This window comes from Schistocerca cancellata, chromosome 3, assembly GCF_023864275.1.
Source record: "Schistocerca cancellata isolate TAMUIC-IGC-003103 chromosome 3, iqSchCanc2.1, whole genome shotgun sequence".
In the NCBI taxonomy this organism is placed as follows: domain Eukaryota; kingdom Metazoa; phylum Arthropoda; class Insecta; order Orthoptera; family Acrididae; genus Schistocerca; species Schistocerca cancellata.
Genome location: NC_064628.1, coordinates 748,772,893 through 748,787,104, shown reverse-complemented (window position 1 = coordinate 748,787,104; position 14,212 = coordinate 748,772,893). Strand labels below are relative to the sequence as shown.

The 14,212-nt window shown below is 45.1% G+C and overlaps 1 protein-coding gene across 2 annotated transcripts in view; it reads right to left on the bottom strand.

The window, feature by feature from the left end:
* The window catches only part of LOC126175770 (tether containing UBX domain for GLUT4), a 75,933-nt gene that overhangs the window by 14,342 nt on the left and 47,379 nt on the right, over positions 1 to 14,212 (bottom strand). For both annotated transcript variants that reach the window (XM_049922740.1, XM_049922739.1), the window contains exon 6: positions 13,918 to 14,051. In XM_049922740.1, coding sequence (XP_049778697.1) covers positions 13,918 to 14,051 — 134 coding nt within the window. The remainder of the gene's footprint in view (positions 1 to 13,917; positions 14,052 to 14,212) is intronic.

Sequence of the window (14,212 nt, the reverse complement as noted above, 5' to 3'; positions counted from 1 at the left end):
TGGCTAGGTTCATTGTGTATCGAGGGAAAGTGGAAAGAGTAGTTGCTGTTGTGGAGCAGGTGCAGAGTAGTAATAGGTACTCTAACAGTCATATAAACAATTGAAATAATGACAACAGCCACTGTGCTTTCACAGTAATTATTATGACAAAGGCAGAAATATAAATAACGTGTAGTTGAGGTAAGATGGAGAGCAGAATGCTACCCGATCTGATTCTGAATCAAATGAACAGAATACACCATGCACGAGAAACTACGTCCCATCTATTAGGAAACTGGTGCTCACCAGGTGGAAGCAGTAACACAGCCAGTAACAAAAAACCACCCACAGAAAGTCAGCACACACCAACCAATAACAGGACAGTAACAGTAATGTACTAAACCACTCTCATTATCTAGCAGACAGAATTTTGGACACATCAGAAAAATGGGACAAGAAGGAAAAAGGAAACGCTACAGATAATGGGGAAGAACAAATTACGTGGGATAAATCATATGAGGATGAAGATGACAATAATGGCAATCTGAAGGCTGAAGTTTTGGTAAAGGAAGTAGAGTCAGGTTTTGAGGAGGAGGAATTGTAAAGATGAAAGGAGTAGCTATAATAATGTCAGGGAACCTATTAGCTGTATTGACTTGCCACAAACTGTCAAACTGTAAAACCAGACAACAGTATTAAAGGTAGCAATGTCGCATAGGGACACAGTTGCTCAGAGCTAGAGAACAGTTTAGCTGATGTGACAGGAAGTCATCAAGTGCTTTGATTTAAAACAGGTGGACAGGTTGGAAAAAAGCAGCTACAGATGTAGTGTTTGATGACCCTGTGAATCTACGCATAAATGTACTTGCAACTGAACAAATTTACTTTAGTTGGAGACAATTTCATGAGGAACCTGTTCAAACTAGAATAACTCACACTACTACAAGAACTAACATCTCAGGAATAACGGTGCACTGTCTTCTTGACAGTGGTGGCGAAGCCAGTGCCTTGGCCCTAATGTTCTTTGATTCTGTTCCCAATAAGAATGTGTTAACTGTCATTAAAGTAAGCAGTTTAAGGGTAACAGGTGCTACTGGAAAAGTTTCTAGGTCAGTGCAACATGAATCTTTTATATTAGTTGGTACAGGTAACTTAATAATAGATCACTTTGTATAATTGTGTTCAGATTATGTGTCAAAATGTTGACTGGTACAGCCCTTTTAACTAAATATCAAGGAAAGATTGACTTTGATCAGAGCCACTTAGTATTAACTTTAACAGAACAGATTCTCAAGGGATTATGGAGAATTTCATTGGAAATTACGTGGGCAGTAATAATGAAGCATGGGAACTGCCTATCATAGTAATGAGAAATAAGGGATATGTGCAGGAAGATACTGAATTTAGGAATAATGTGCAAAATGCTAATGCAGAAGAGAACTATATTCTGGAAGAAATAGAGGCTAGGATACAGTCAATAGATCAGACTTCTGATAAACAAAGAGTAGAATTAGGGAAGTGTTAACCACTCATCACAAAGTATTCTCAAAGATGCTTGGTTAAGTTAATGGATATACATGCCATTTGAATGTAAAGCCTGGACAGGTATTTTTAAGACACTTTATAAGATGTATGTTGTGAGAATGGAAGCTGTTAATCAAGAAGCATTCAGGACAAAAGCTAAGCTTCATGCAAACGCATACTGATTGGAATAGGTCTATGAAACCTTGTAGATCTGAAGCCTTTTCAAAATTGATAGTAATTAGATTCTGCAGAGAGTCTGCCACTCTTTGGTGGACACACAGTTTTGCGCACTGTGCAGCCCCAGCTAGTTGGTTGGTTGGTTTGGGGGATGAAAGGGACCAGACTGCTACGGTCATCGGTCCCTTTTTCCAAAGACAAAGAACACCCACAGAGAATAAAAACGAGGAACAGAATAGATCACAGACGATACAGAACAAGAGAAACGGAGACAAGGACAAGACAAAACGAACTAAAACCACACAGTGTGACAGTGGTTGGCCGACCATAGAAATAAAAAAGGAAAAGCCAACCACTTAGAAACACATTAAAAGATCAGTTTAAAATCATAGGCCAAAGGCCAGAATCAAAACAAAAAATAAAATAAAACAGAAACACTCAGATGAAAGAATAAAAACTCCCTGCCCTAATAAAACGTAAAACTAAGGAAGCCATAACAGGGTCATCGGATAAAACGGCAGGGAGCGTATCAGGCAGCGCAAATGTCTGCCTGACCACAGCTAAAAGGGGGCAGGCCAACAGAATGTGGGCCACCGTCAAAGCCGCCCCGCAGCGACACACAGGAGGGTCCTCCCGGCGCAGTAAATAACTGTGTGTTAGCCGGGAGTGGCCAATGCGGAGCCGACAAAGGACGACTGAGTCCCTGCGGTTGGCTCGCATGGAGGACCGCCACACAGTCGTCGTCTCCTTAATGGCACGGAGTTTATTGGGTGTAATCCGATCGCGCCATTCAGCGTCCCAAAGCGCAAAAACTTTTCGGCGGAGGACTGCCCGCAAATCAGCCTCTGGGAGGCCAACATCCAGAGATGGTTTACTCGTGGCCTCTTTCGCCAGGCGGTCAACATGTTCATTGCCCGGGATACCGACATGACCGGGGGTCCACACAAAGACCACAGAGCGGCCGCAACGCGCAAGAGTATGCAGGGACTCATGGATAGCCATCACCAGACGAGAACGAGGAAAACACTGGTCGAGAGCTCGTAAACTGCTCAGGGAATCGCTACAGATAACGAAGGACTCACCTGAGCAGGAGCGGATATACTCTAGGGCTCTAAAGATGGCGACTAGCTCAGCAGTGTAAACGCTGCAGCCAGCCGCCAAGGACCGTTGTTCGGAATGGTCCCCTAAAGTTAGCGCATACCCGACACGACCAGCAACCATCGAACCGTCGGTGTAAACAATTCCAGAGCCCTGATACGTGGCCAGGATGGAATAAAAGCGGCGGCGGAAGGCCTCTGGAGGGACCGAGTCCTTCGAGCCCTGTGCCAAGTCAAGCCGAAGGCAAGGGCGAGGAACACACCACGGGGGTGTACGCAGAGGCGCCCGGAAAGGAGGTGGAACAGGGAAAAACCCAAGCCCACAGAGAAGCTCCTTGACGCGTACGGCGATCGGACAACCCGACCGGGGCCGACGGTCTGGCAGATGGACGACTGACTGCGGGAACAGGACACGATAATTTGGATGCCCGGGCAAGCTTAGAACATGGGCAGCATAAGCGGCCAGCAAACGTTGGCGCCGGAACCGCAGTGGGGGTACACCTGCCTCCACTAGTAAACTGTCCACAGGGCTGGTGCGGAAAGCACCAGTGGCAAGGCGTATCCCGCTGTGGAGAATTGGGTCCAGCACCCGTAACGCAGATGGGGATGCTGAGCCATAAGCCAGGCTCCCATAATCCAGACGGGACTGGATTAACGCCTGGTAGAGCCGCAACAGGGTAGAGCGGTCGGCGCCCCAGCGGGTGTAGCTCAAGCATCTCAGAGCGTTTAGATGCCGCCAACACGTCTGTTTAAGGTGCCGGATATGAGGCAGCCAAGTCAACCGGGCATCGAAAACCACCCCCAAAAACCTGTGGGTTTCCACCACAGCAAGGAGTTCGTCGCCAAGATAAAGCCGCGGCTCAGGATGGACTGTTCGGCGCCGGCAGAAATGCATAACGCGGGTCTTGGCTGCCGAAAACTGAAACCCATGCGCTACAGCCCAAGACTGCGCCTTACGGATAGCGCCCTGTAGCTGACGTTCAACAGCTGCAATGCCAGTAGAGCTGTAATAAAGGCAGAAGTCGTCAGCATACAGGGAAGCAGAGACAGAATTTCCCACGGCCGCAGCGAGCCCGTTAATGGCTATTAAAAACAGGCAGACACTTAAAACAGAACCCTGTGGCACACCGTTCTCCTGGACGTGGGTGGAACTATAGGAGGCTGCGACTTGCACGCGGAAGGTACGATACGACAGGAAATTGCGGATAAAGATCGGCAGAGGGCCCCGAAGACCCCATCCATGAAGCGTAGAAAGGATGTGATGACGCCATGTCGTATCGTACGCCTTCCGCATGTCGAAAAGGACAGTGACCAGGTGCTGACGGCGGGCAAAGGCAGTACGGATGGCCGACTCCAGGCTCACCAGATTGTCGGCGGCGGAGCGGCCTTTCCGGAACCCACCCTGAGACGGAGCCAGAAGGCCCCGAGACTCCAGCACCCAATTTAAGCGCCGGCTCACCATCCGTTCGAGAAGCTTACAAAGAACATTGGTGAGGCTAATGGGGCGGTAGCTGTCCACCTCCAGAGGGGTCTTTCCAGGTTTCAAAACGGGGATGACAACGCCTTCCCGCCATTGCGACGGAAACATCCCCTCGACCCAAAGACGGTTGTAAAGATCGAGAAGGCGCCGCTGGCAGTCCACTGAAAGGTGTTTCAGCATCTGACAGTGGATGCCATCTGGCCCAGGAGCGGTATCAGGGCAAGCAGCTAGGGCACTGCGAAATTCCCACTCACTGAATGGAGCATTGTAAGATTCTGGGTGGTTGGTGTGAAACGAAAGGCTCCGACGTTCCATCCACTCTTTAATGGAGAGGAAGGCCTGGGGGTAATTCGCAGAAGCGGAACTCATAGCAAAATGCTCTGCTAAGCGATTGGCAATGACGTCGGAGTCAGTACAAACTGCTCCATTCAGTGAGAGCGCAGGGACGCTGGCAGGGGTCCGATAGCCGTAGACGCGTCGAATCTTGGCCCAGACCTGCGAAGGAGTGACTTGGAGGCCAATGGTGGACACATACCGCTCCCAGCACTCCTTCTTGCCTTGGCGGATAAGGAGGCGGGCCCGCGCACGCAGCCGTTTGAAGGCGATAAGGTGGTCTAAGGAGGGATGTCGCTTGTGACGCTGGAGCGCCCGCCGGCGATCTTTAATCGCTTCAGCGATCTCAGGCGACCACCAAGGCACAGCCTTCCGCCGAGGGGACCCAGAAGAACGGGGAATGGCAGATTCGGCGGCAGTAACGATGCCGGTGGTGACCGATTGAACCACCGCATCAATGTCGTCATTAGAGAGAGACTCAAAAGCGGCAGTGGAGGAGAACAAGTCCCAGTCAGCCTTATTCATAGCCCATCTGCTAGGGCGCCCAGAAGAGTGACCCTGTGGTAGTGACAGAAAGATCGGAAAGTGGTCACTACCACACAGATCGTCATGCACACTCCATTGGAGAGACGGTAAGAGGCTAGAGCTACATATTGAAAGGTCAATGGCGGAGTATGTGCCATGCGCCACACTGAAGTGTGTGAAGGCACCATCATTTAAAATCGAGAGATCGAGCTGCGACAATAAATGCTCAACGATGGCGCCTCGACCTGTTGCCACTGACCCACCCCACAGAGGGTTATGGGCGTTGAAGTCGCCCAATAGCAAGAAAGGTGGCGGCAATTGGGCGATCGGCGCAGCCAGGACATGCTGCGAGACATCACCATCCGGTGGAAGGTAAAGACTGCAGACGGTAACAGCCTGTGGCGTCCACACCCGAACAGCGACAGCCTCTAAAGGTGTGTGGAGAGGGACAGACTCGCTGTGCAGAGTGTGAAGGACATAGAGGCAGACGCCACCCGACACCCTTTCATATGCTGCCCTGTTCTTATAATAACCCCGATAGCCACGGAGGGCGGGGGTTCGCATTGCTGGAAACCAAGTTTCCTGAAGAGCAATGCAGAAGAAAGGGTGACGGCTGATAAGTTGTTGGAGCTCAGCTAGATGGTGGAAAAAACCGCCGCAGTTCCACTGGAGGATGATATTGTCCATGGCTGAGAAAGGCGTGAAAGGACTGGGAAGGCAATTTACGCCGCTTGTTCACTCACTGCCACTGATTCAGTACCCGTACGAGAGGCATCCATGGCGTATGAGGGACCAGCGAGATCAAGGTCCTCAGCGGACGCTAGAATCTCGACTGCATCCTCAGACGCAGAGCGCGAAAGGTGCGGTGGGGTTGGCGCCACCGCAAGGTCTTTGGCCTTAGAGGTCTTTCTCTTGGACTTCTCTCGCTGAACCTTGGGTTGCACCGGCTGGGAAGGCTTCACAGATTCAGTCTCCGGGACAGAGGAGGATCGTGAAGCCCTACGCCCGGCCGCTGGTGAGGACTTATGCCACTGGCGGCCGTCATCCTTCCCGCTGGTGGAACCCTGGGAAGGGAGGGTCCCAAGGGAACTCTTACGGGCGAGAGTAGCCGAAGAAGTTAGACGCTTCTCCGGCTGAGAAGCGGGGACGGACGTCCCCGACGGGTGGGAGGAGGTTGCTCCTGAGATAGGTGGTGCAGGAGCAACCGGTTGGGTAGAGCCCCCCACAGGCAAGGGGGCAGGAGGAGTCGTACTGCTTATCGAGCTGGCTGGAAGTCTCGAAACTGATGGGGCTAGCACAGTTGTCGTAGCAGCTGCATAAGAAGATGTCATTCTCACAGGATGGAGTCTGTCATATTTCCTTTTGGCCTCAGTATAGCTCAGCCGGTCCAGGGTCTTATATTCCATAATTTTGCGCTCTTTCTGAAAGACTTTGCAGTCAGGCGAGCAAGGGGAATGGTGCTCCCCGCAGTTGACACAGATGGGAGGCGGGGCACATGGAGTATCGGGATGAGACGGGCGTCCGCAATCTCGACATGTGAGGCTGGAAGTGCAGCGGGAAGACATATGGCCGAACTTCCAGCACTTGAAGCACCGCATCGGGGGAGGAATATAGGGCCTGACGTCACATCGGTAGACCATCACCTTGACCTTTTCCGGTAACGTATCACCCTCGAAGGCCAAGATGAAGGCACCGGTAGCTATCTGATTTTCCTTCGGACCCCGATGAACGCGCCGGACGAAATGTACACCCCTGCGCTCTAAGTTGGCGCGCAGCTTGTCATCAGACTGCAAAAGAAGGTCCTTATGGTAAATAACTCCCTGAACCATATTTAAACTCTTATGCGGCGTGATCGTAACAGCAACATCCCCCAACTTGTCACAAGCAAGCAACCGTCGTGACTGGGCAGAGGACGCCGTTTGGATCAGGACCGATCCAGAGCGCATTTTTGACAAGCCCTCCACCTCCCCAAACTTGTCCTCTAAATGCTCGACGAAGAACTGAGGCTTTGTGGAGAGAAAAGACTCTCCATCAGCTCTCGTACAAACTAAGAATCGGGGCGAATAACTATTACCTCCATCCTGAGACTTACGCTCCTCCCACGGCGTGGCCAGAGAGGGGAACGTTTTCGGATTGTACTTTTCAGCATTAAATTGAGCCTGAGAACGCTTAGAGACTGCTGGCGGCTGGCCGCCAGCGAGAGATGATGTACCACGCTTCATTGCGGGTCATCCGCCCTGATGCCACCTACTCCGACCAAGGGCCCCTCCCCACGGGCGCCACCCAGCCGCAGCAATAGCCACCTGGCAGGATGTCCATTGCCGGGAGTCCTGATGCCCCCGGGAGACGGGCATCTACTCCTTGGCATACGTGGGGAGTTAACGGCGCAGGCATCAGTAGAGCGATCCCTGTGTTGTCAGGGGGCTACAACCAAGAGGGTACATGGCGGCCCCACCACAACGGACTGGCTACCGTGCTGGATATTAGGTGCAAAACTGTCCAAGGTCGTCGTCGCAGTTAAAAGAAACACTGCAGAGTGCAGCGTGGGAATCGCACCCAGGGACGTATCCTCGCCCAAGAGATGGAAAACGAGCGGGACACCATTGCAACGACGAAAAAGCCGGCTAAAGGTCTCAATGCACGACGGATACAGTGCACCACGTAAGGCGCCCTTCCCCAATTGGCTCGCTCTTCGGAATAATTTAGAAAGATGGAGGTCAAACCCGAGAGGGGACCATCACATAAGGCCGAAACATGTGAGACTCCTTTTAGTCGCCTCTTACGACAGGCAGGAATACCGCGGGCCTATTCTAACCCCCGAACCCGCAGGGGGGCCCCAGCTAGTTGAAACTTTTTTCCCTTTCAAGTTTCATTCTCTTCTTCTATTTATCTATAGTAAGTAAGGAATATATGCCTTCATGTTGTCCATATGCTTTTAGTTTGTAATATCTTCCTAGTAAGTAAGAATGATTCCCAAAAATGACTACACCCAAATGACAACCTATAAGAGAATATAAGACGTAGTTTGCAATAGCAAGTTCTAAATGTTCAAATAACAGTTAACTTCTTAGCATCAATGATTGAAAAATAATGGCTAAAGTTAATGAATAATAATAAATATCCACAATAATACAGATACTTTGCATTAAAAGAAATAACTGAAGTTGGAAAGTCCTAAAATCTGAAAGAATAAGCTCTGCATAAATTAATAATTTTCATGTTGGAAGTAAGATTGTCTGCAGATAGAGAGTACTAATATGGTACCATTAGAGGCAAGACAAAGTGTTTTGATACTAACTGAAGAAGATGTACAAATGTGGTGTAAGGATAACACCAAAAATATGTGTAAATATTGAGGTCAGTAGGCTGACGAAGATAAATTGGAGAAAGAAGCATCAAATATGTAGGAAAGTGAAATATATGAATAAATGAAAATAGGGATAAGTATGAGAAATGAAGCCAGTAGGCTGATATATATATAGAGGGAAACATTCCACATGGGAAAAATATACCTAAAAACAAAGATGATGTGACTTACCAAACGAAAGCGCTGGCACATTGATAGACACACAAACAAACACAAACATACACACAAAATTCTAGCTTTCGCAACCAAAGGTTGCTTCGTCAAGAAAGAGGGAAGGAGAGGGAAAGATGAAAGGATGTGGGTTTTAAGGGAGAGGGTACGGAGTCATTCCAATCCCGGGAGCGGAAAGACTTACCTTAGGGGGGGAAAAAGGACGGGTATACACTTGCGCGCGCGCGCGCACACACACACACACACACACACACACACACACACACACACACACACACACACATATCCATCCACACATATACAGATGTGTGTGTGTGTGTGTGTGTGTGTGTGTGTGTGTGTGTGTGTGTGTGTGTGTGTGTGTGTGTGTGTGTGTGTGTGTGTGTGTGTGTTCACGCGCGAGTGTATACCCATCCTTTTTCCCCCCTAAGGTAAGTCTTTCCGCTCCCGGGACTGGAATGACTCCTTACCCTCTCCCTTAAAACCCACATCCTTTCGTCTTCCCTCTTCTTCCCTCTTTCCTGATGAGGCAACAGTTTGTTGCGAAAGCTTGAATTTTGTGTGTATGTTTGTGTTCGTTTGTGTGTCTGTCGACCTGCCAGCACTTTCATTTGGTAAGTCACATCATCTTTGTTTTTAGGTATATTTTTCCTACGTGGAATGTTTCCTTCTATTATATATATATAATAGAGGGAAACATTCCACGTGGGAAAAATATATTTAAAAAGAAAGATGATGAGACTTACCAAACAAAAGCGCTGGCAGGTCGATAGACACACAAACAAACACACAAAATTCTAGCTTTCGCAACCAACGGTTGCCTCGTCAGGAAAGAGGGAAGGAGAAGGAAAGACAAAAGGATATGGGTTTTAAGGGAGAGGGTAAGGAGTCATTCCAATCCCGGGAGCGGAAAGACTTACCTTAGGGGGAGAAAAGGACAGGTATACACTCGCGCACACACACACACATATCCATCCACACATACACAGACACAAGCAGACATTTGTAAAAGCAAAGAGTTTGGGCAGAGACAAATGTCTGCTTGCGTCTGTGTATGTGTGGATGGATATGTGTGTGTGTGTGCGCGAGTGTATACCTGTCCTTTTCTCCCCCTAAGGTAAGTCTTTCCGCTCCCGGGATTGGAATGACTCCTTACCCTCTCCCTTAAAACCCATATCCTTTTGTCTTTCCTTCTCCTTCCCTCTTTCATCTTGCTTAAAGCAAATGCTCAATTAACAGATAAATACTGACACATACAGTCAACAATACAGATAAACGAATGTGTTAAGAAATGCGAATTGTAGAGTACTGGTATGTTATAATGAAAACAGCTTTTAATTGTGTGTGTAACAGAGCAAAGTAACTGCTGGTGGACAAATGACTCCTTTAGCGTGCTGATCCTTATGATAATTGAGCCATATGAAGACCAAGCTTACAAAGGTTACTCATTTTGCTAAGTAAAGCAACATCTAAAGTAATGAAGTGAATTGAAAACTAGCTGAAAATGTGACATTTAAAGAGACATATGCTGACTTTCAGAGCATAATGGCTGTAGTAAAAAAAAAAAAAAAGTACAATAATGAAGTAGCAAGTAAAAGTGAGCTAGAGTAACATCACAATTTTATGAAGCAACATATTGCCAACAACCATTTTGAAAAAGTTAACAACAGTTTCCCAAATAATAAATTTTTTCAAATAATAAAATTTTTAAAAAGAAAAATTCTTTCTGATAACTTCTCAATTAATTATAGAAGGAAATTAGAGTATGGAATGTGTTTTGTCCTCCCTTACATATAAATTGAGAACGGAAACATAGGGTATGTTATCTGTTTCTCAGGGATGTGGAGGCTCCATGAAAGGCATCCTAAAAACTGTTTGGAGATCGAAGCTAGGAGGACACCAACAACAGTGACTCTTTCCCTTTCCATTTTTGTAAGTCTGTCAGAGGGACACAAACCATAGTGACTTCCCTCCATCTATCTTAACTGTTTTAGTGAAAGTGGTTCATAAGGACACACACATCACAGTGCTTACAGTTGTGGTTAAACTGATGAGTACTAAAAGAAGCTGTAAAGGAGTGAAATGTTTCTGTGTGTTCCTCATTCAGATAAAGACTGGTTGTAAAAACGCACTATATTATGTTTTTCTATATGATTAACTTTGTGGGTACATTAATAAGGAAAATTTAGCTAAAATCAATTCCATTTAAAAGCAGTCAGCTATAGTAATATCACTTGTTTACAATATTTAATTTTCTTCAAAAATAAATTTTTCAAAAAGATAAATGGAGGGTGACAGGGCAAAACAAGTTCTGTATCACTGTAAGAGGTGCAGAGGCAAGCGTGTGTGCCAGGGTTTACCCCAGTTCACTACTACCAGCACCAAATCGTCATAACACATCTGCCTGGGCTTAACATATAAAGGATTGCACCATATCTAAGAAAGAAACTAAAAATTAAAATAACTTTTCCAAACTTCATCAGTGTATGCTTCAGTACATTAATATTAACATTGTAAGGTCTCAGAAAGATCAAATGAATATATTAGAGAAGATATACGAGCTTAAGAGAAAAGTAAGTGGCACTGAATAATAACACTACAAAGCTAAAAGTTGTTCAGAATATGCAAATGTGCGTCACAGTTAAAAGTTACAGGTCTCAGCTTGATTAGAGCACTACTGTGTTCAAAATCTGCTTTTGGACGAAAAGTTGAAGCTGTCACGTAGATGAAAATCCGTATGTAACCACAGTTTGACGTAAAAGCATTAAATAAGTAACATCAATAAGCTACCTATATTAGTTTTCAAGATACCTGCTGAAAACCAAATTTGGAATGAAAATGTCATGATAGATTAAGTATCATTTGTATTTGTAATAGAAAGTTCTAATTACAACACTCGATTACATGCATTGAATAATACAGCTGTACTAAGTTTCAAGATGCTATTGTAAATAACAGAGTTTACAAGGAGTCTTAAAGACGCAGTTCAGAGGTCATGCTCTACTATTTACTTCATTCTAAAGATTCTAGCTGGCAAAGTTTAAATGCAGCTAAGCTAAAACTTTTTCAATAACTAAAGCAAACTTAACTATTTATATAAAAATTAAGAAGATTGTAAATTGTTAAACAACAGAGTTAGTAAGTAATACATGTCTGAGAAAGGGGCCATTTAAATACTGCTACTTGAGTCTAGGGCGGTTGACAGCAGATGTTCCGTTTGGCAGTCCACTGTGCCCATTTACAAATATGGTCAGAGAGGCAGTTCGGTGGAGACACTTCGCACCAAGATATAAATCTGTTCGTGTCAGTCAAACGCTTGCATATGTTTCGTCTCAGATGACGTCAGAACTGGGCAGACTTGAAGGCATTTTTGGTAAAAGTAGAAAGTGAACTTGTGAGGACTGTATACTGTACTGGATCGTTTAGATTTCATGGATGTGCCACCCATAATGTTTATTAAATGCATGGCAAGTGGCAACATTATTTTGCACTTTTAAGGTGAGCAATTAACTTTTGGTATTAGAAGTCAGGGCGATACACCTTTTTACTTAGAATTTCCTGTAAATGTGGCCTCTAAACTGTTTCTGATAGGAATATAATTATGATCATCATCATTAGTGATATTATTATATTTTGTGCTTGTGAACTTTTACAGAATATATCAAACAGCTAAAATTCAAAAACTTTTATTTATGGTTACAGCGCCTGATCCCACTGACTAAACGGCAAGTAAGTAGGAATATTTTCTTTCAGTGAGCACAAAGAGTAACATGGACTTGTAGACTGGAAATTATGGTCAGTATGTTCTCCACTACTTCCTGGCTGGCCGCAAAAATAGTTTTCACGCTTTTGTAAACAGCGAAGGTAGGTGTAAAGCACGCACAGATAATACGAGTGCCTTTTCAAAATGACAAAGTACTGACCATCTGATTATTTACCTGCCACCCCACAAAGAGAAAAAAAACATTTTTCAGGTACAATGAACATAAAGATTCATTCAAATTAAGTAATGACGATGAAATCAGCTGCTGTGAATCATATATATGAAATAGGCCATCCCCTTGTGGGAATAAAAAAGGAATTAGAAATCTTGCACACATAAAAGAAGGGGAGGAACCTCTACTTGCTAGAAGAAATGGAGATTCATTAAAAGAAACACAGCAATCTTCTGAATGTACAAGACAATGAAACAAGATTTTTTTGTGGCTTTGTAGAATTATTTTAGGGCATTTACAGGATTATAAATTTGTTATCTCTCTTTGATGCATGTCAATTCACAACAACCCCCTAACCCTCCATAAGCGTCAACTTGACACTCTGATCCCACACTAGAGAAGCAAGACGTAGCCTGGTATAGTGTGTGCTGTGAGATGGGGCAGCCATGGACTGATACTGATTGTAATGTAAGATGAGCACCCATATCCCAATTGTCTTTATTCCATTTTATCTTATGAACGCCATAATTATTATTGTTGGTAGATTTTTTAGTTTTCTAACTTCATGAACAAAGTTTTACAACCTGATGGTGAAGCATCATCTCTGAAAATGCTTTGTTGAGCAGTGTGTAGGACATAAATACAGTTGAATGCTACTAATTATCACTGTGCAAACTTCACAGCTTTACCTCATACCTGTAAAGGTAATATTAAAAAACAAACTTACTATTATTCTTGCGTATCACTCGAATGTTTGGGATCCGTACCAGATCAGATTGAAGGAAGATATCAAAGCAATTCAGAGGCGGGCTGCAAGACTTGTTACTGATAGGTTCAAACAACACGCAAGTGTTATGGAGAGTCTTCGGGAACTCAAATGAGGATCACTGAGGGAAGGCAAAAGTCTTTTCGAGAAAATTTAGAGAACTGGCATTTGAAGTTGACTGCTGAACACCTCTATTGCTGATAACATACATTGCACTTAAGGACCATGAAGATAAGATACGAGAAATTAGGACTCATATGGAGACATACCGCCAGTCATTTTTGCCTCACTATTTGCAAGTGGAACAGGAAAGGAAATGATAAGCAGTGGTACAGGGTACTCTCCAATACACACTGTACAGTGGCTTCTGGAGTATCTATGTAATTGTACATGTAGATGCAGAAAAACTGATGTTCCCACAATTAAAGGCAGCAAGTTGACGCTTATGTGACTTTCATGGGAAGATGCTGTGTTCATAAATGTAACAGCAATCTCAGAATAACGTTCTGTCAAATTGACAGTCAAAAACCACAATTATCATGTAAAGTTAGCTGCAAACTTACCTTCGACGTTTTATATCTCGCAGCAATATTCGTGCATCCTCTACAGTCAGGTCAAAAAAGTCATCTGGGAGATCATCATAAACAGCACTCTGCACACAAGCAGAATTGAAAGCAATGGCATTTCTATCACCTAACTGAAAAAGAAACAAAAATTTATTTACACAGGTATCACAGTGTTATGAAAAGTCAAAGCACTTCAACAGTGCTGGTAAAAATGCATTAAAATTTTTCTTCTCACAGAAGATCACAACTGATTTCCACCACAAACTTATAATGTTATTTTATGATATTCAAA